Below are 22,762 nucleotides of genomic sequence, written 5' to 3' on the forward strand. Positions count from 1 at the left end.
CTTAGATTCCTGGCAAAATTTTAGAGTTTATTATTATAGAAATAGTTACCAAATATTTAGAAAAGGAAATAAACACAGAGCTGCACAGATTTCTTGAAGAACAAGACATGCTAGACTATTTCCTTTTTTTTTTTTTTAAAAAGGGTTACTTAACTGAATTATCAGGAGAATGCTATGAACAGTTCCCCAGATTGTAGCAAAACATTTAATGGAGAAAGATTGGTTAGAAGACAGTACAACTAGATCGATTTGTAATTGACTGAATGATCTGACCCACAGCATAGTCATTACTAAGTTCTATATCAATGTAAAGACATCATTAGTACTGTTTCCCAGGGATCTGTGCTTAGCCTTGTGCTGTTTAATGTTCTCCATGATTTGGATAAAGGGTTAGGATGGCACCTTAAATTCACAGATGATATAAAGCAGAGAGGGATGGATAATATACTAAAAAGATCAGGATTCCAAAACATCAAGCTTTCAGGAATTTAGAGCTAGAAGGAACTTCTGAGGTAATTTATATCCTCTGACTTCATTTTAGAGATTAAGAAAATGAAGCCCAGAAAAGTTAAATGACTTGTCCAAGGTCTAAGGGAAGAATCATGGTTAGACAATAGACAAAAAAGTCAGACACAACAGCAGGCGGTCTGAAAAAGATCTGAGAAATATAGTGGATAGGAACTTCTATGAATCAACAATGTGAAAAGACATTCAAAACACTAATGAGATGTCTTGCAATGCATCACAGGAGGCAGAGCTTCCAGCAATAACGTGACCAGTCAGTCCCACCATCCTCAGCTTATTCTGGTCTGACCACATCTGAAATACTGTGTTCAGCTAACTGAAAAGGCAAAGAACAGGAGGAGAGTAAAGGCCTCACAAGCCCAAGCCACATGATTATCAACTGAACGAACTGGGAATGTCTGGCTTGAAGAGAACATGGATTAGAAGGGGAAAAGCTTAAGGTGGATGAGAACTCTCTTCAAGAACTTGAAGGGCATAAAATGGAAGAGTAATTAGATTGTATTTTTGGTGTCAGAATAGAGAACCAGAAGTAACAGGTAGGCATTACTAAGAAACAAATTTGAAGGAAATTTGAAATGCTTAAAAGAAAAACCTTTCTAATAAGTAATACTACTCAAAAATGGAATGAGTTTTCTTGGGAGGTCCTGGTTTCCCCATCTCTAGTTGGAATTCTTTCTCATGCTTGATCAGTGGTTTTTAACCTAAGGTCTGAGAACTTGGTTATTCATATTTTGACCACTGATTCAATATAATTGGTTTCTTTTGTAATCCTATATTTAGGTCTAGGAATATAAATATGAATTTGATAGACCCCAGATAAAACTTGTGATATCATCAATATAAAACCTGTGAAACCATCATCAGCCTATTTCTTTTTTTTTTGCATTACAAATATTTTTATTAATTTATTTGTTTTCAGTTTTCAGCAATCACTTCCATATGTTTTAGATGTTCTCCCCCTCCATCCCCAAGACAGTATGCACATCAGTCTACTTCAATCTAGAAATTACATTATTATTTTAAATATTCACTAAATTAAAGGGGGTGATACAGGCAAAAAGAAAAATATGAAGAAAAACATTTATATTCAATTGTAGTATTTCTGTTTAACTACTATTCTATCAGGAAACAATAGGGGAAACTCCAAACAATCTATGTTTTGCTTTTTGCCTCTACCTACTCTCATGAATGTTGATGGCTAACCAAACTTGCTATGGACTGAGTTACCTTTCCTCCCGTTCCCTTTTCTGCTTCCGAGCGTGACGATCCATTACACTGGTCTTGGTTCTTGTCTTCTTCCAAGAATAGTAAAATTTCACTAGACTTGCTATAGACTTATCAGGAAGCTAAAAACATAACAAAAAAAATTCATTCTAATTAAATTCTACTGGAGAAACTACAATTTGAATTTAAATACATTAAGTTATTATCCAGATTCAAATACAACACTAAATGAAACTTCTTTTCTTGGTGCAAATACAAATTTTTAGCCTAGCCTATTGCATATCCAAATTTATCAAAAATTCTGATTACTATTGTTTAAAGCAGGCTTACAAAACTTGTGGCCCAAGGGCTCCAAGTTGAGCAGGCCTGGTCTAAATGGGACAGTTCTACAGTCCTAGGTGCCAAAAGTGGTCTGAAATAGCAGAACTATATTTAAACTACATAGTAAACTCAATAGACTTTAAAAAAAATTATTGATGTCTTGTTTTGATATCAGTGATATCTAAGGGTATCCCTCCCTATCATCAGAAGTAGACCTCCCTTGCAACAATGCAAAATAGTTCAGCAGAAACACATGAAACAGTGACTTCATCTAATGATGTGTGTGTGTGTGTGTGTGTGTACATACATACACATAAAACCCCATGTTCCTAGTATAGCCCTTGCTTATTTTTCAGTCCTCTGGGAAAAGCATCTCCAAAGATTTCTTAAACAAGAATTCAATTAAACATCTTTGCATGACTAAGAGCTGTTCCACAGTCAGGTGTAACCAATCAACAGAGATGTTCAACTACAAAAAAAAATTACAAATACCCTTTTCTGAATACTAGGCACAATGAAACCAGCATACCTGTACCAAGAGATAATGTACTGAATAATGCTATTCCTTATTTCTCCCTAATCTACTTACCATCTGTTGGATTCTATGAAATGTTTTCCCATGGAAACTAAAGGCCTGCTCAAACAGAACTTTATCTTCCACAGTCCACTCATCTGGAAATGGGGTAAAGTTGGGTAGATCAGCCAAGGATTTTTCAATATTGTGCTTATGCCAAAAAAGCATCCCAAGTGCCTAAAAAAAATTTAAATTTTTTTTATATGCAATACTGTAATCTTAGGTTAAACAACCTCAAAAACATACATTATGTTATGAATAGAGGGCAAAGAGTAAAGAAAAAGCTTATGGAAACCACTGAACTAATTTCTATTAATTTCTTCTCTCTAAGAACTTTGTAGATGTGATTGTTAAGGATATTACAGAGGAGAATTCTTGAAAAGATCTAGTCCCTACATTACCTTCCAACTTTTCAATTCTATTATCTCAAAGAAAATAATATATGTAGAAATGATGAGGTACAGATTAAAAAATGAAAAGCTGAAAAAACTTGCTAATATTGTTTTGACACTACAGCTTCTTAACGATGGTTTGTGAAGAAGTATTTCAGAGGGAATAATAAGTAGTCTATGTCTAATCTTGAAATATAGTGTGTGGAGAGGTACATGATAATGTGGTTGTTGGAAGGAGGGGATGTTGCTATGCAGAAGTGGCAGAATCATGGCTACATAAAGCTTTTCCCTAGAAACTGGGCATGAACTGGATGATGGTCAAATTTCTTTAGGAAAAGAGGGAAACAGTCTGACAGGATGAGGCGTACTTGTGGTAAAGGGAGGGTGGTATTGGTACAGATTACAAAACCAAGATACAATATAAGGAGTCTCTTAAACTGAAAATGACCTTATAAGTGACCTTATTAAATGACCTTATAAGTCATTTAAACATAATAGATACTCATGGATCACGTGGATGAGAATATTCATAAAAGATTCTCAAGCCTATAACTAGACATTTTTTTCCTTCAAATTGTGCATTTTTAATTCCTTCCCTTTAACTTTAATAAGTAGATTAAAAACCCATGCCCTTTCCCTTGAGCTGTTTCAAGATGAAGAAATGAGCAGAAGGATTCTCCTTTTCCCCTCCTCCCCACCCCTAACCATAAGAAACACTGTGCCTTTCCCTACCCACCAGATAAATACCCTTGGGACAAACAATGAAAAGGACTTCCCCATCAGTGGAAATTTAAGTTGAGGGTAGATGGTTAATTCTTATAATTTGTAGAAAGATTTGCAAATGCAGAGAGAGATGCTATATTCATTATTAATTCACATTTCTACTACATTTTTAAGACTTATAAAACACTTCTGTCTCCATATTCACCTTGTGAGGTAGGTAATTATTACCCAGTTTTATAGAAAAGGTGATTTCTAAGGTCCCTTCAGTGGACAAAGGTGGTAAAATGAAGGAGGGAAGGAGGGAGAAAAGGAGAGAGGGAAAGAGACAGAGACAGAAAGATACTTATTGAGCAAGGTGTTAAGTACAAAAGTATTTTCAATAAGAAAATTGTAGCATAGTACCAAAAGAAAATTCTTTTGGCAGTTTGTTTACAGAACCCCACTTAATGGCAATGAGAAAAAAAAATCACTTTATTACCTGCTCCATATTGTACCCATGTTTCTCCTTGGCAATGGCAATGTATTCGTCTACTGAAAAAAACACAAAATAAAAGGATTGTAAACAAATTAAACACTGATAGAAATACACATATTTTTGTTTGTGTTCCTATTTCAGATTTTCAACACACACTGTTTGAAAGGACAGAGAATTATGGTTAGCTTGGGCTGAGGCTGAAGAAGAAATGTTCTGTTAATGTTTACTAGTCAAATTTCATTACCATAAAATCCAAGCAAAATGCAAAATTTTAAAAATTGTACATGTGAGTCATCAGTTAGGTCTCTGAAATATATCCTTCCTTTCATAGCCAAACTACTAGAAAAAGTTGTCTATACTCATTGCCTCCACACTTACAGTTTCCAACTGCACTACAAACTAAACTCATTTTCTTTAAGGATGCCAACAATTCTAAATTAGAAGGATAGCCAGTTTTCATACTGCATGACCCCACTCTAGCTTTGGTTTCTCCTATACTGCAATTTCCTAGTTCTTCTCCTAGCTGCCCAGTTACTGTCTCCTTTGCTGTATCATCATCTGTCCCATAATTGAGGGTGTCCCCCAGAACTTTTTTTTAAATCTCTACATGCTCTTCTCTATGATCTCAGCGAACTCATATGGGCTATTAGATCTGTGCAGAAGGCTTTCAAATTAATATATCTGGTGCTAATCTTTCTGAACTCAAGTCCCACATAACCAACTGCCTGATTAATTCCACCTAGAATTCTCTTATGAATCTCAAACTCGACCTATCCCTTTGCAAACTTGCCCATCTGTGTTGAAAGATACTATCATTCTTTTTAATCATCAGGTTCACAACGCCTGACTCTTCTTTCTCTCTCACCTTCCACATAACCAGCCAATCAGTTGCCAAGTTCTGTCAAGTCTACCTCTACAACATCTGCACCTTATCTAGCTTTACTTTGTCACTTCCCTAGTTCAAATCTACATGAATTCTTGCCTAAACTATTATAATATCATTCTATCTGGCCTACCTTCTTCCATTCTCTTCCCTCTGCAATTTATCCTCCATCCAGCTATAAAAATAATTTTCCTAAATAAAGCACAAATCTGACAATGTTACTTTCTTGATCAAGAATCTTCAAGAACTCTATATTGCCCACAGGATAAAACACAAACTTCTTAACTTGGCATCTAAAGAGGGAATAATCATTTATTAAGTGCATATTCTGTACCAGGCACTATGCTAAGGACTTTACGAATATTATAACATCTAATGTCCTTCATAGTTTGACTACTGGTTACCTCACTGGACTTATTTTCATTACTCCTGCCCCTGACTACTTGATCTTCCCCGAAGTCAGCATGTAGTCTATTGACTTTATGACCTTTCATAGGCAGGCCCCCTCCCTTCATTCTATATCTTAGAATCCTTAGCTTTCTTCAAAGTGTATCAATTACTCACTCTTCAGAAAAGCCTTTTCTGATTCATCTGACCCCTTTCTCAAATTTTCATGTATTTTCTTATCTGTGTAAATGTAGTCAGTAAACTCTTTCACCTTAGTAGAGAGCTCCTCCCGGACAGGGCTTTTCCCCCCACCATTGCCTTTGTATCCTAGCACCAACACAATTCCTTGTTCATAGAAGGTACTGAATGTTTGTGAAATTGAATTAAACACAGTGATCCTGATAATGGAATGTAACAAAAGAATTAGATATCATTCACAAAGTATTTTGTGAGCATCTATGTATGAGACCCTAACTTAGGTGATACAGCAATTACAAGGACAGAGTATAAATTAGGGTAAATAGCTATTCTGCTCTCTGGACAACAGGAAATGGGTTTAAAATGCTATGGGAAACTTTCAAGTTATTCAGTAATTTATAGAAGGGTTTCCTAGACTACTCTTTATTTTTTATCTTTTATTTTATTTATTAATTAATTTGTTTTCCATTCTCTACAACCACTTTCATAAATCTTAGATTTTCTCCCCCTTCCTCCGCCCTCCTTCCCTAAGACTGCATGCAATCTTACAAGGGTTCTACATACACATTCTTATTAAATACATTTTCTCCTTAGTCATGCTGTATGGAAAAATTAAAATGAATGGGAGAAACCATGAGAAAAAACAAAACAAAACACAAGAGAAAATGGTCTCCTTCATTCTGTGATCCAATTCCATAGTTCTTTCTCTGAATGTGGAAGGCATTTTGTCTCAAGAGTCCACTGGGAATTTCTGAGGTCCTTGCAGAAAAACTCCTTGCACACTGTGGTTGTTGCTGTGTACAGAGTTCTCCTGGTTCTGCTCCTTTCACTCAGCATCAGTTCATATAAGTCCTTCCAGGCCTCTCTGAAGTCTTCCTGTTCATCATTTCTTATAGCACAATAGTATTCCATTATATTCATAGACTATTCTTAGAAATAACAGAGACTACACATCCTCTCCACATATCTTCTAGTCTTCTACTAAAGTCTTATTTTGTTGCTTTACCATAGCATGAAGACAACCCAGGATTCTTATAAAGGGTGTGACAGCACCCAAACTGTAAAGGCTTTGAGACTGGAACCTGAGACAGACCACATGTATTACTCAAGGACCAGCCTATCTGTAATTCTGAAAGACTTACATCCAAAAGGTTGGCAATTAGGTGACTGATTTTCCAGAAAGTCATAAAGATTGTCTAGGCTAAGGTATGAAAAGGTTGAGATACAATATAGGAAAGTATACCCACATTTGGAAATATTGAAATAATTTCACGTGAATTAGTATAACAAGAAACACAGAAAATACTCAGATTAACAATATTAATGTATACTGATAGTTTACAGAAAATACTGAGGGAGGAAAAAGATTCGAAAAAGAAACAAGTATAGTTTTTTTAAAAATAAACATTGATTTCTCTCTAGAGCAGTCAATTCTACATCCTTAAAATATCTCCAAATGAACCGTGGTCACTTAATCTAGAAGAGTATAAACAGTAAGTAATAAGTCAACTGTTCAGAACTCACCTTATACAATGCTTTCATCAGAAAACAAATTTAAAAAATGGCAAGCTCCTTTTTCAGTAAAACATTTAATTGCCTTGAAAGTAGTTAACTGGACCAATCTGATTTAATAAAGATTTTTAATGACAAGAGATGAGACACAAATGGTTCTTGACTATGACTTAGTCAAATAGGAAAAATAAAAAATAGAAAATGTCCTAAGCAATCTGGTTATTTAAGGTAAAGGTCATTTCCTACTTACAATGGTTGTGCTCTACAAATTCATATTCTTTTGTATTACAAAGGGAGGTCACAGAGGGTAGCAACTATGTCATTTACCATAATAACCCTCACAGCTGTGAGCACTACTTTATAGATAACTCTAGTACTTCAGTGCTTTGGGGCTTATTGTGCTTTAATTTATTTGTAAATTGGTTATTCAGAACTCAGAAAGCATATTCCACACACACAAAAAAAGGTTAATTCAGTATGGTAGCTAAAATGAAGGCTAAATGTAAATGTAATAAAGCTAAAATGTAATTTCTATAGTTTTTAGCTATATGGATGATCTGTAATTTCAAGGTAGGTGCTCCTTCCAATTCATGAAGACCTTACATAATGTATATTCCTTTTCAATCTGTACAGTTTTCACCCAGGTCATCATGTAAATCCTCCACAGAGGGTATATTCAATGTGTTAGGGTTTCCTCTAGGTCTCTGGGCATTCATTACATGCCAAGTCATGAAGCAGAAATACTATTCACAGAATATCTCTTGCTACATACATAGCCAACCCATTTTTCCATTTATCTTTGTCTTGGTAAGTAAAAGCCTATTCTCCATTCTGGTATGAAGAGGCTCTCTTCATCTCATGCCTAGACTGCTATACTAGCTTGCTGGTGGGTCTACTTGCCTTGAGTCTCACCCCACTCCCATCCATCCTCCATTCTCCCACTAAAATGATTTGATTCTGAAAGACCCCTTCTACTAAATAAACTCCAGTGGCTTCCTATTGCCTCCAGGATCAAATGAAAATTGCATTTGGCATTCAAAATCCTTCATAATCTAGCCTCCTCCTACTTTTCCAGTCTTCTCATACCAGACTCTTCAAGTCTTTGCTAGGAAAAATATATCCTTTTGTTTTCTGTTACAATTTAAATTGTTTAAACTTCTTCAGGAAATGGTAACAGTCTATCTCAATATCTGCTCTTTTACCTATCATTTTTAGATTAAATTAGGACAGGTTGGAGTTACTTTAATTACAAAGAAAAATATGATCCTTACTCTAGGAAGTTAGATAGTTGCACTACTCACAGATGGCTAATCCAGCAAGGAATTTCATATCAATAACCATCCATTTCCCAGCTTTAAAAATATAACCAATTTTATCTTTTGTTAAATTATTCGTCATGTCAAAGACCTCTCTATACTTAAATTTTTTATTTAAATTTACAAAAATAAAATATGAACATTTCTGCATACAAAGAACAGAAAAAGTAGCTTACATATAAAACCTCAAATTTCAATTACATTTATCTCTAGATTTTTTTTAAAAATTATAAAAATTTAACACTGTGATATCTGCAATACCCTAACTGGTCTAAATCCCTTTCTGAAATTCCTTCTCCTTTCTTCTGTGTATTTTAAAAATATTTAACTGCCTCTTTTTTTCCTTTTCCTGTTTGCATCTCTATCACTATCCTCTCTCTCCTAATATGCTTCCTCTTAAAAAAATCTCTCCTTTGTTTTTATTTATTTTTATTAATTTTTTTAAACAAAAAAAGTCCACTTTTTTTCCCTCTCACCATCCTTTTCTCCCAGTAAGAATGAAAGAAAAACAAAAACCCTGTTTGTTCCAAGCACACAGAGTCAAACAAAAAAAATTCCTACATTGGCCATGTAACGAAAAAGTCTCAGTCTGAACTGAGTCCTTCAAATTTCTATCAGGAGGTGAGTGGTTTGTTTCATCATGAATCCTCTGGAATCATGGTTGGTCATTCCACTGATTTCGGTTTCTGTGTTTCTTTAGAAAGATAGTGCTTTAAGGTTTGCAAAGCACTTTATGAATATTAGTTCACTTTAGGCTCATAAAGACCCTGGGAAGGAGGTCTATTGTTGTCCTTATTTTATAGATAAGGAAACAAACTGAGAGATGAAGTGACTTGCCCAGGGTCACATAGCGAGAAAGTGACTAAGGGCAAATTTCAAGTTAGGTCTTCTTGACTCAGATCTAGCACTCTACCCACTACGTAACCTTGTTCTCCTGGTTCTGCTCACTTAACTCTCAGTTATCAAGACTTTTTGGGTTTCTTTAAAACCATCCTTTTCACCATATTTTGCAAAACAACAGTATTCCATCACATTTATACACCATAACCCATTCAGCCAAATGATGGGCAGCTCCTCAGTTTCTAACTCTTTGCCAACACGGAGAAGCTATACAATGTAGATAGAGTATTGGACCCTGAGTAAGGAAGACCCAAATTCAAATCTGAGCATAGGGCACTTATTATATGTGTGACAAAATTAATTCCTACCTGCCTCAGTTTCTTCATCTATAAAACGTACATAAAAGCCCCTACCTTCTAGGATTGTTGCCATCAGGACAAAGTGAGATTATATTTGTAAGGTCCTCTGCAAACTTTAAAACACTGCTAATAATGCTAGTTATTAATACTAGTATACTGATGTTTTGGAGTCATTGTCTTCTGGGTTCGTATCTTAAGCATTCCTGTCACTACTTTTTAATGGGGGGATTCTTTTTTTTTGTTTGCTCATCCTTCCAACCTACTTTCTGATCCCAGACTTTATATTAGGGCCAGACTCTGAACATTTCTGGAGGGAATGTTTAGGATAGTTCTTCTGCTGCTTTCTTGGCAATAATAAGTGTTGTATTATTCCCGGTTTTCAAGGTCAGCTCAGGTTGGAAGATCTGCGAGCTTTCAGTGCTCCTAAAATGGTCTGATAAAGTGCAATGTCTGATTGCTGCCTTTTTTTTGAGCTCTGCAAGTTCCTGACTTGGGTTTGGGTCTGAACAATACAACTGTGGGCTTGCCCCAATCATAGTTCTAGTAGACTACTGATAAATTAAGTCCCTATTGTTGTGAGTGACAAAAGTGTAGGTTCCCCTTTTGGTATTCCTACACATTATTCCTTCTGTAGGCATTAGTCTAGGTGAGAAGTTGGAACTGAGACCCATTTCATTCTTGGGTTAGCACCACACAGTTACTACTGCTTCTGAACTTGTTCTTTGTTCAGTATACAGCCTGAGAACCACAACCACTCCTCAACCCTAGGGGCAAAAACTGAAGATTAGGTAACAGAGCTGTTAGTTTGCATCTATTCTTGCACTCTGCACAAAAGTAGGCCCACTCTGTACTCTTCTTGTTCTGATACACATCCTTTCCCTGTGCTAGAATGTTCCACTTGGCCATTCCTATGTAGATCCATCCCCATTGACTACAGACATCACTGACTGGAACTCTATACACAGCTGGCCTAGAAAAATGACTCATTGTGAGTTTTTTCTTAGATTTCCTAGTCAAGACTCCATCGTGGTATGTTTTTTAAATTAATGCATAAGCTGTTATTTGAATAACAATCTTCCGGCAAATGCCTTTAAGAAGCACGACAGTGAGATGAACCTGTGTGTCCCGTTAAGTGATTCTTGTGGCCTCTGGATAAACAATAAAATCAACTCTCACCTGAAAAGCATTATAGTGAAAGGAAAATCAAATTCTTTATCATAAGGAATGGCTCCTTGCATGGGAAGGGATACAAGGGGAATTTTATGTGTAAAAATAAAACAATGTATTTTTTAAAAAGAACCTTAGATTTTGGAGTCAGTGAACTTGACTCTACCATTTGCTACTAGGCAAATTCCTTAATCTCTCACACACTCAGTATATTCAGCTATAAAATGAGAAGCTGGGTCCCATTACCTCTAAGGTAGTTTGCAGTTCTAAATCTGGTAGTTTTATGAACTCTGATTTGATTGGACCCTCCTGGCTTAAGAGTGATTATCAGTAATAACTGTTGCTGTTTCCCTTCTAGCCTGATTTATTTTTCTTTGCCTTATTAAAGGGGCCACCCCCCCCCCACCCCAGTACTTCTTAAACAGGCCTATTCACTGAATGGGCATCACCTTGCCCTAAGTGAGCACCTAATAGGCCTTGGCCTAATGGGGCCAAGGCCTCCCATTGCATCCTGGGTCATCCTGATGAATATCTGGTCACTGGATTCAGATGGCTCTGGAAGAAAAATGAGGCTGGTGACCTGCACAACCCTCCCTCACTCAAAGCAAAGTCAAGTGCAAGTTACGTCACCGTTTCTCTGATGGCATGATCTTTCTCAGCAACGAAGGATGAACACAACAATGATTTGACTGCCCAAGGAGGACCTGAATGTCACTTTTTTAAAATTTAGATATAACTTTCTTTTTATTTTATGGTTTCACAAATAGAAAAAAAGGTCAAAATTGATATGAATGAATTCCTTTACTACTATGTTCAATCACCACATCACTGGACAAGGTTCTTACATTTCTAGTATCTAACATCTAAGTGAATGTTTAAAGATGATCTAAAAACTGTGACTCTTTAAAACCTTTTGTTCCTTTTTCTGCCACTATCACTTCAAAAAATGGAAGAAAGTTTTCAAAGATTACCATTTCATGGTATTTTTTCCCCATGAGTTGTCACAGTCAAAGAATTTATCATCAAGAAGCTAGCCTTCTGGTAATGAAACTGCCTATACTTAGCCAGGCTGTTCCTCAGAAAGCAATCTGTTAAATAAATTATCTTCTAAGTTCTACTAAATGAGGTTAAATGGGTCTTTTGTGATTGGACCTGGGACCTAATCAGTATGGGAAAATACATGAGAGATAGCAAATAAGGAGCCATGACACTGCAACTACATCTCCCCCATTCTATCATATTCCTAGTGGTAGCAACCAGAAAAAAAGGGAGAAAGTAACACCATAAAAATTGGAACCTCTCTGTCTCATTATTGCCACCATGGCAACTTGAGGCAAAAAATGGCAAAACAAGGAACATGGTGATTGACGTGCCCTTATTTTTCTAAGGTTCCAGTATGCAAACTGGCTGTACCTATATTTAGAATATCTCTAAGTTAAGGAGTACCTGTTTCTTTTTAGTAATCTGTTTTAATTCATCTTTAGGTAGTCCTTCACAGTTTATAAAGAGCTTTGCTTATAAAAGCCCTGTAAAAGAGGTAGTACAAATAGTATTATCTACATTTTAGAGAAAAGGAAGCTAAAGTTTAGGGTTTTATTCATGGCTATACAGCTAATAAAGGCTAGAAAGAGTCAGGTCTTGCTTTCAGTTAATCAAACATTCCGTCCAGTGATCTTTAAATTACACAATAATAACTGCAAAACAGCTTACTATTCTGTGAAAATTTGTATTTTAACTATATTTATTATTATAGCTAATTCCGCTATAATCTAATAAATTCATTCTTCTTACCTAAATGACATCTTAAGGCACATAAAGAGAAAATAACCCCAACAAATCAGCTGAACCATAAAAAGCATTATTGGAAACAACTACCAAGTCTACCATTGACAGTTAAAAGCATAAGACAAAGCTGCTAGATCAAACTGACCTCAAGCAAAAACACTGTCATCTTTCATAAAGTTATATAAAGGGTCTTCTAACTTGGTGGGAGAAACCACATGGGACAACCTATCTATATTCTACTTAATCCTAGCAATTTTATCATGCTATTAAAATCTCTGAAATGGAAGGAACCTCAAACCCATATCTGTGTAAGTAGAGTTCTTAATCCTTTTTTGTATGTCGTAGAATTTTGGCAGTCTGGGAAGCTTATTAATTACTTATCAAAATGATATTTTTAAATGTGTAAAATTGAAAATAAAGATGCAAGGGTGGAGCCAAGATGGCGGAGTAAAAGTAGGGACCTGCTACAGCTCTCCTGCCCAACCTCTCAAAAAACCTATAAAAAATGACTAAACAAATTCTAGAGCAGCAGAAGCCAAAAAATGACAGATTAAAGCAGATTTTCAGCCCAGATAATCTGGAAGGTTGATGGGAAGGATCTGTTGCACTGGGCTGGGAATGGAGTGCAGGTTGGCATAGCCACACCAGCACAGGGCTGATTCCAGAGTTCTCAACCCACAAAGGCTAAAGACAGCTTGAAAGGTCAGTGGGAAGGGTCTCTCACCTGGCTGAGAGGGGAACATGGTCTGGTCTGCCCAAGTCCAAGTCCAAGCCCTAGCCCTAGCCCTAGCCCTTATCCCTGCCCTAGCCCAAGGCAGCCAGGGTCACTGCTGAGGTAGAGGCTGTTTCTGGAACCCTCCACTTAACAAAGAGCTCAAAAGTCAAGTAATTGACTGGGAAAATGAGCAAACTGGGAAAAAGAAACAGACTATAGAGTCTTACTTCCTCAGTGAAGAGATATTTTCTCACATCATTGGTGATGAGGAATATCAAAACATACAGCCAGAAGAAGACAACAAAGCCAAAGCTCCTGCATCCAAAGCCTCTAAGAAAAATATGAATGGATTTCAGGCCATGGAAGAGTTCAAAAAGGATTTTGAAAACCAAATAAGAGAAGTGGAGGAAAAACTGGGAAGAGAAATGAGAGTGATGCAAGAAAATCATGAGAAACAAGTCAACAGCTTGCTAAAGGAAACCCAAAAAAATGCTGAAGAAAATAACACCTTTAAAATTAGACTAACCCCAATGGCAAAAGATGTCCAAAAAGCCAATAAGTAGAAGGATGTCTTAAAAAGCAGAATAAGCCAAATGGAAAAAGAGGTCCAAATGCTAACTGAAAAAAATAATTCTTTAAAAATTAGAAAGGAGCAAATGGAAGCTAATGACTTTATAAGAAATCAAGAAGTTATAAAATAAAACCAAAAGAATGAAAAAATTGAAGACAAGGTGAAGCATCTCACTGGAAAAACAACTGACCTGGAAAATGGATCCAGGAGAGATAATTTTTAAATTATTGGACTATCTGAAAGCCATGACCAAAAAGAGAGTCTAGACAGCATCTTTCGAGAAATTACCAAGGAAAACTATACTAATATTCTAGAACCAGAGGGTAAAATAGAAATGGAAAGAATCCACCTATCACCTCCTGAAAGAGATCCCAAAAGGAAAACTCCTAGAAGTATTGTGGCTAAAATCCACAGTTCCCAGGTCAAGGAGAAAATATTACAAGCAGTCAGAAAGAAACAATTCAAGTACTGTGTTTCTACATTGTGGAAACACAATCAGGGTAACACAGGACTAGAGGTCTTCCAAGTGTTCTTGCTGAAAAGACAAGAGCTGAATAGAAAATTTGACTTTCGAATACAAGAATCGAGAGAAACATGAAAAGGTAAACAGGAAAGAGAAACCATAAGGGACATATTGAAGTGGAACTGTTTACATTCCTATATGGAAAGATATTTGTAACTCATGAGACTTTTTCTCAGTATTAGGATAGTTGCAGGGAATGTGTGTATGTGTGTGTGTGTGTGTGTGTGTGTGTGTGTGTGTGTGTGTGTGTATTATATATATGTGTGTGTATATATATGCATGAGAGAGAGACAGTACAGGATGAGTTGAATATGAAGGAATGATATCTAGAAAAGAAAATTAAGGGCTGACAGCAATATACTAGGAGAAAGAGAAAGGGAGAGGTAAAATGTAGTAAATCATCTCACATAAAAGAGAAAAGAAAAAGCTTTTATTACAAGACAGGGGAAGATGAAAGGGAATAAATGAGCCTTCCTTTCACAGATTTAGCTTCAGGAGGGAATAACATACACACTCAATTGGAAAGTTTATCTTACCCTACAAGAAAATCAGAGGGGAAGAGGATAAGAGAGTGGGGATAATAGAAGGGACAGCAAATTGCGGCAAGGGGTAATTGGAAGCAAACACTTTGGTAGAAAGACAGGTCAAAAGAGAACTGAATGAATGGTGGGCAGGATAGGATAGAGGGAAATACAGTTAGTCTTCCACAACATGACTGTTACGGAGGTATTTTGCATGACCACACATGTATAACCTTTATCGAATTGCTTGCCTTCTCAATGAGGGTGGGTGGGAAGGGGGAAAAGAGGGAAGGGAGAGAATGTGGAACTCAAAGCTTTAAAGAGGAATGTTAGAGGTTGTTTTTACATGCAATTAGGAAATAAGATATATTAGTAATGGGGTACAGAAATCTATCTTACCCTATAGGAAAATAGAAGGGAAGGGAACAGGGGGATGATAGAAGGGTGGGCAGACTGGAGGAAAGGGCAATCAGAATTCACACTGTCCTGGGGTGAGGGAAGGGGGGAGATGGGGAGAAAATTTGAAATTCAAAATTTTGTGGCAGTGAATGTTGAAAACTGAAAAAAATGAATTTATAAGAAAATAAAGACAGTTATTTCCCATCCAAGTTGATAGACCCCAGGTTAAGAGTCTTTACTTTATAAAACTACTGGTAAATTAGAGATGTTTCTATCTCTGTGAAAATACCAACAGGAACTGAGAAATCACTACTCCCTGAGGCAGCCTACTCTTTTTTGTACTTTTTCCTCTTAAAGATGCCTGCCTCCCCAAAAATTTTGCCTAATTTTCCTAGTTCTGCCTTCTGAAGACAATCATAATAGTAGAAATAGTAATGAAAATGATAATAATGGTAATATATATATATAGTATAGTATATAGTAATAGTAAATATACATTAATATAGCACTTAACTCAGACACTTGACACTCACTAGCTGTGTGACCTTGGGCAAGTCACTTAACCCCAATTGCCTCATCCTGGGTCATCTCCAGTCATCCTGATGAATATCTGGTCACTGGATTCAGATGGCTCTGCAGGAGAAGTGAGGCTGGTGACCTGCACAGCCCTCCCTCACTCAGAACAAAAGTCAAGTGCAAGTCATGTCATCATTTCTCTGATGGCATGGTCTTCTTCGGCAATGAACAAATACACACACTATGTGCCAGGCATTGTGCCAATTGCTCTACAAATATCATCTCATTTGATGCCCACAACAATCCTAGGAAGCAGGTGCTATTATTATCCTCATTTATAGATGAGGAAACTGAGGCAAAGAGTCATTAAGTGATTTGTACAGGGTCACTCAGTGTCTGAGGATGATCTTGAACTCAGGTCCTCCTGACTCCAGGCACAGCATTCTGCCCACTGCTCCACCTGGCTGCCTTGATAAAAATCTAATCACTCTCCTTTTACATATTCCTAATCAATTAGCTATCTCATTCACTAGTGATTATTCTAAACCTTTTCATCTCTCAAACTCCCACACACAATTCCCAAAGAGCTGCTTCTTCCTCCCCTCTCTTCCTCTTCTCACATGACTCAGATTATCTTCCCATACCCTCTACTCCTTCATCACAAATCTCCCATTCGAAAACCCCTCTATGTGCACTTTTGATCTTATCCCCTCTAGTGCTCTCAAACTCTGTCTCCACTATCTTCCCTACATTCTAAATTTTCCTTTTCTCCCTATCCACTGGCTCCTTTACTGACTACAAATACACGCATGTATTTGCATGTTCTTAGAAATTTTTCACTTGATTCATTCATTCCCAATCACCTGCAGTCCTTTATCTTTCCTTCTTTCTCAACCAAACTACTTGAAAAAGTCATCTACAAAAACTTTTATTTCTTCTCAAGTGACTCTCAAATTTTGACCTCTGCAGTTTTTGATTGATGCTCTCCCCTAAATACTCTCTAGGTTTTGATGATAACTGCTTTCTCTTAGTTCTACTGTTCTTACTTTGTCTTCTCGGTTTCCCTTGTTGAATCTTCATCCAGGTAAAAGAACACACTCTCATCTTTTCCCTCTCATTATCTCATTTAGTGATCTCATCAGCTCCCATAGATCATCTCTATATTGATAATTCTCAGATTTATATATTCAGCCCAATCTCTCTTCCAAGCTCCAGTTCCAGATCACCAATTATCTATGGACATATCAAACTGGATACCCTAAAGACAACACATCAGATTCAACACTTCCAAAACAAAGTTCATTATCTTTCCCTCCAAATTCTCCTTTCCCACTTCCCTAATCACACCCAAGGGTACCATCCAGGCTCATAACATGGGTGTCATCCTCTATTCCTCATTCACAAGGACCCCACACATCAATCTGCTGTCAAATCTTATTGTTTTTACCTTTACAATATCTCTGTCATCTATCTCCTTCTCTCTATTCATATAATTTAACTACCATCCCTGCATATGCTCTCATCTCTCACTTTTTTTACAGTATCCAATATTTTATAATATCTCTTCTCCTCTCATTATTAAAAGCTTTCTTATTGGTTTTCTTGACTTTCTCCAATACAATCCCTCTTCCATTCAGCTGAAGTGATTATCCTAAAGTACTGGTCTGCCCATGTCATCTCACTTTCTATTAGCTCTAAGATTAAATTCTTTGTCATTTAAAGCACTTCATAACCTGGCTTCTTCCTACCTTCCCATGTTTTTACATTTTATTTTCCCCTCCAAGCATTCTATAAACAGTGCCCTATCTGTTGTTCCTCACACAGTACACTATCTTCAAACTCCATGCCTCTGTAGTGGCTGTCTCCCAAACCTGAAATGCTCTCCCAACTCACCCCTACCTCTTAGTTTCCCTGGCTTCACTTCCCTTAAGACTCAGTTCAAAACCGACCTTCTATTGTGGCTCTCTCCCAAGAGATTGGTTATGTTTTCAGTCCAAGATTACCCTCCATTTACCTTGCGTAAATCTCTTCCAAAACTTTATTTATTTTGGATATTCTTTTCTTTTTAAAATTTGAGTTAGAAATTTCTCCCTTAAACGCCCCCCCCCCCCACCACAAGTACAATGATATTAATTATACAAGTGAAATCATGCAAAACATTTCCATATTAGTCTTAATGCCTCCCCTCCCACCACCCCCCTGCCCCCTCTCCCCCCCAATGTAAGATAAAGTGAGAAAGTTACACTTCAGTTTGCACTCAGAACTCAGAGTTGTCAGTTCTTTCTCTGGAAAAAGATAGCATTTTTTTAAAAAAAATTATGTGTCCTTTGTAATTACCTTTGATTGCTGTACTGATCAGAGTTGGGGGGGGGGGGGAAGCATGCTTTGATCTACATTTAGACTCCACCAGTTCTTTCTCGAGGAGGACAGCATTTTTATCATGACTCCTTCAGTGTCTTAGATCGTTGTAATGTTTAGAATAGCTAAGTTTTAAGGATGAGTTCATTCCATTCACATTCAGTTATTATTACTATTTTCCCCATTCCATTTTCTTCTGTTTATTCTTCTCTCTTTTTATCCTATCCCTCCTTAAAAATTTATTTTGTTTCTAACCACTATTTCCCTTAAATTGTTCCCCACACCTTTCTCTTACTCTCATCTCCTCCTATTTCCCTACTGAATAAGTTACATTTCTATACACAGCTGAGTATGTATATATGTGTTCTTCCCGCTTAGAACCAATTCTTGTGAGGGTCAGGCTCTTTTCTTCTTCTTAGCTTTCAGGTAGTCCAATATTTTTAAAATTCTCTCTCCTCATTCTATTTTTCAGATCAGTTATTTTCCCAATGAAATATTTCATATTGTCTTTTTTTCATTCTTTTGGTTTTGTTGTTTCTTGATTTCTCATAAAGCCATTAGCTTCCATTTGCTCTATTCAAATTTTTAGGAAATTATTTTCTTCAGTGAGTTTTTGGACTTCCTTTTCCATTTGACCAATTCTGCTTTTCAAGGCATTTTTCTCCTCATTGGCTTTTTGTACCTCTTTTACCATTTGGCCTAAAATTTTTAGGTGTTTTTTTAAGGTGTTATTTCCATCATTATTTTTTGTGTGTCTTTTACCAATCTGTTAATTCTCTTTTCATGATTTTCTTGTGTTACCCCTCATTTCCTTTCCCAATTTTTCCTCTACCATGCTTGTCTCTTTTTCAAATCTCTTCTAGGAATTCTTGTTGAACTCATGTCCAATTAGCATTTTTCTTTGAGGCTTTGTTGCTATTTCATATTATTAACTTCTTCTGAGTTTGGGTCTTGGTCTTCCTTGCTACCAAAGTAGTTTTTTTATAGTAAAATTGTTTTTCTGGTGTTTGTTCATTTTCCCAGCCTATTTCTTAACTTTGAACTCTATGTTAAAGCTTAGCTCTGCTCACCTGGTGGTGGGGAGGCACCATCTCAAGCTTCCAGCTTTTTTCATTCTGCTATTTTCAGAACTAATTCTAGGGGTTTGTAAGTTTTTGATACTTCCAAGTTGGTGTGATCTGGGGAGAGTTGTGATCACTGCTCTCCTGATCTATGCTCTGATCTTTACTGAGAAAGGGCCTCTGCTCCCCCTACAGCTGCAAGCACTAATGTTCCTCTTCACAATGCAACTGTGACCCAGGACCATATATGAGCAGTAGAGTTGCCAATCAGTGTTAGCTTCCCCAAATGCCAGCAAAGGGTACTCTGTAATCTCTGACCAGTTGTCTGACCCTTTAACTACCTTTGGGCTGAGAGCTCCCAAAGTTGTTATTGTTCCAAAAGGAGCACGTACTCCAAATAGGTCTCTAGTCCAGTGTCACAGACCTCTTTTGCCAACCTCCTAAGTTTCCTCAACCTGGAAAAATGTGTCACTCTGACCTTTTGTTGTTGGCTCTGCCATTCCAAAATTTGATTTGAAGCATTATTTTAAAGTTGTTTGGAAGAGAATTTTGAGAACTCAGCTGGGTCACTACTGCGAATCTGACATCTTGGCTCCCACGCTACCTTATATAAATTTTTTATGTACATAATTGTTTGCATGTCATCTCCCCCATTAGAATGAGAGCTCCTTGAAGTTAGGGACCATGTCTCTGATTTTCTTTGTATCCCCCATGGTTAGCGCTATGCCTAGTTCATAGTAAATGCTTAATAAATGCTTGCTGACTGAGTCTCCCTCATGTCAATCCTTCAGATATTATCTAAGAGGGCAATCATATCCTAACTTTCTATCAGTTCTTTCCTCCATGGTAAACAGCCTCCAGTTCATACAAATGATCCTGAACCAACATGTGTCTTTAGAAATTAGAGAGGGCTAAAGACAAAGTCCCCTTCAACCATCTGCCATAGGTTCTAGAACCTTTAGGAAAGAGCACCAAGTATACTAAACTACCCATATAGCTTCTTTAAATCAAAACTAAAGTCAACTTTGTCACTAAGAAAAAAGAAATAAAATCTGTTCCTACTCCTACCCAAAAAACGTAGGATAGGAGGCCCCAGCCTTGACATAAGGAGTTGCACTGATGGCTTAAAAACTGTGTTTTGTGCAAAAGGGCATCAAGTTCAAAGGTAGCAAGCTCATAAAAAGCTGCAAATATATTACTCTTGGGATAACCTACTATCACATTATGGTCCTCCAGGAAGATATGTCATTTTTATAATTTATTTACAATAAATTATAATAAATATTATACAATATATTTATTGATAAAAATATTTATTGATTTAGAAGTTAATGGATAGTCTGCCAATTGTTACCTTCACAAGATTTTGATGAAGTGATATCAAGGTCTAATCTGTAGAGTCTCACCACGTCAAGTCAACAAGCATTTATTAAGTACCTATCCATGTGCCAGATGCTGTGCTAAGCACTAGGGATACCGAAAAAGGCAAAAAACAGTCTTTGCTCTCAAGAAGCATATGTTTCAATGAGAGAGACAATGTGCAAAGCATATATATGAGATAAGTTGCAAATAATCAACTGAGTGATGCGCTAGAATTAGGGAGTATTTTCATTGGCTCATAGAGTATGTGGAGGGAAGTAAGGTGTAAGAAAACTGGAAAAGGTATGAACAAACTGAGAATTTTACATTTGATCCTGGAGGTGATAGGAAGACATGGGAGTTTACTGACTAGAGGAGTGATATGATTAAATTTAGGCCTTAGGAAAATCAATTTGACAGCTTTTACTATCTCATCTCAAAGCAACATTTAGTAGGCAAAGAAGAGGTTTGTCCTGTTCTCTTGGGCTGTGAACTTTCCCCTCTAGTTAAGAGGGCATTCCTAGCTCTCACCATGAGTCATAGATGTAGGTACAATCTGTTTATGGGATTAGCTGTACTCTGTTTGTAAAAATGATCCTGAAATTGCATCCATGAAAAAAACCCCTAATACACATAAGACTACTTTGGTAATTCATGCTAGAAACACACGAGTAAAATTACCTAACATTGAAACGCTAAATTTAGGACACGTAAATCCACTGTATCATGTCTATGCTGTTTAAAAACCCAGTCTCATGTAAGAGAGGCAAAACAGCCACTTTTTCAAGGAAAAGAAAAGACTAAAAATAAGGAAAACTACAAAATGTCATATGAGAAACAAGACAAGATCAGTTAATGACTAGGAAAACTCAGAATCTCAGCTACCCAGCCAATAAGCATTCTGAATGTCCTCTATATAACTGGTGAACTTAGGAATACAAAAGAAGTAATTATCTGCCAATGAAAGAACTTTATAACAATTATTTATAATCAATGGAGAGACAAAATATATATTTAATTTGAGGATGATATCAAGTTAAAATGTCAGGAGATCCAGCTTGACTTGGGACAATTCTGAGCAGGCCTCAGTTTCTTCAACTATATAATGAGGAATTGCACTGCATGATTTATGGTCTCCTTCTTTCTGCCTTTGTACCAGCTGTACTCTTTGCATGGGGCAGCTAGGTGGTGCAGTGGACACAGCACCAGTGAAGGAGTCAGGAGGACCTGAGTTCAAATCTCACCTCAGACACTTGACACTCACTAGCTGTGTGACCTTGGGCAAGTCACTTAACCCCAATTGCCTCATCCTGGGTCATCACCAGTCATCCTGATGAATATCTGGTTACTGGATTCAGATGGCTCTGGAGGAGAAGTGAGGCTGGTGACCTGCCCAGCCCTCCCTCACTCACTCAAAACAAAGTCAAGTGCAAGTCATATCATCATTTCTCTGATGGCATGGTCTTCTTTGGCAACGAAGGAGGAACACACTCCTTGCATGAAATGCACTGTACTCCCTCCTCACTTTTATCTCCAGGAAACACCACTTCCTACATGATACTTGTGTCCAGTTGCTACTTTTCTTCCAAGGTCACCCTCCCTCCATTTTGTATTGTATTGTATGTACTCAAGAACATACATGTTATCTACCTGCTAAATGCACCATCTTTGAGGGCAGGAACTACTTGGTTTTTTATATATGTATCCTCCCAGAGTTCCTGGCACATAGTAGGGGCTTAATAAAAGTTTGTGGATCAAATGTCTAAGGCCAAATAGTTAATAAGTTGCAGAGTTAAATTGAAATCCAAATTTTCCTGATTTTTTATGGTCCTCTTTTCCCTACATTTTGAGGAGATACTTTGAGGAGAACACAGGTTTTCACTGACAGAGGAACTAGAAGAATGACGTAGTGGCTTGGATGGGATGAAGAGAATACTGAAAAATAAAGCTGATGTGATATTTTGAAGGTAGAGGCTTACAGCAGGTGGATTCTAAGCTTATCTTGTTGGCTAAATTAATTTCTTTATCTGATGAACAAATCAGCACTAAAAAGTTTAT

General features: G+C 36.9%; 1 protein-coding gene across 1 annotated transcript in view; it reads right to left on the bottom strand.

Moving 5' to 3' along the window:
• Positions 1 to 22,762, bottom strand: part of RCOR1 (REST corepressor 1) — a 137,486-nt gene that overhangs the window by 23,107 nt on the left and 91,617 nt on the right. Inside the window, exons 4-6 of the mRNA XM_072630162.1 lie at positions 4,238 to 4,290; positions 2,660 to 2,821; positions 1,753 to 1,871 (exon numbers count right to left, since the gene is read on the bottom strand). Coding sequence (XP_072486263.1) covers positions 1,753 to 1,871; positions 2,660 to 2,821; positions 4,238 to 4,290 — 334 coding nt within the window. The remainder of the gene's footprint in view (positions 1 to 1,752; positions 1,872 to 2,659; positions 2,822 to 4,237; positions 4,291 to 22,762) is intronic.

Source organism: Notamacropus eugenii, chromosome 1 (assembly GCF_028372415.1).
Source record: "Notamacropus eugenii isolate mMacEug1 chromosome 1, mMacEug1.pri_v2, whole genome shotgun sequence".
NCBI lineage: Eukaryota > Metazoa > Chordata > Mammalia > Diprotodontia > Macropodidae > Notamacropus > Notamacropus eugenii.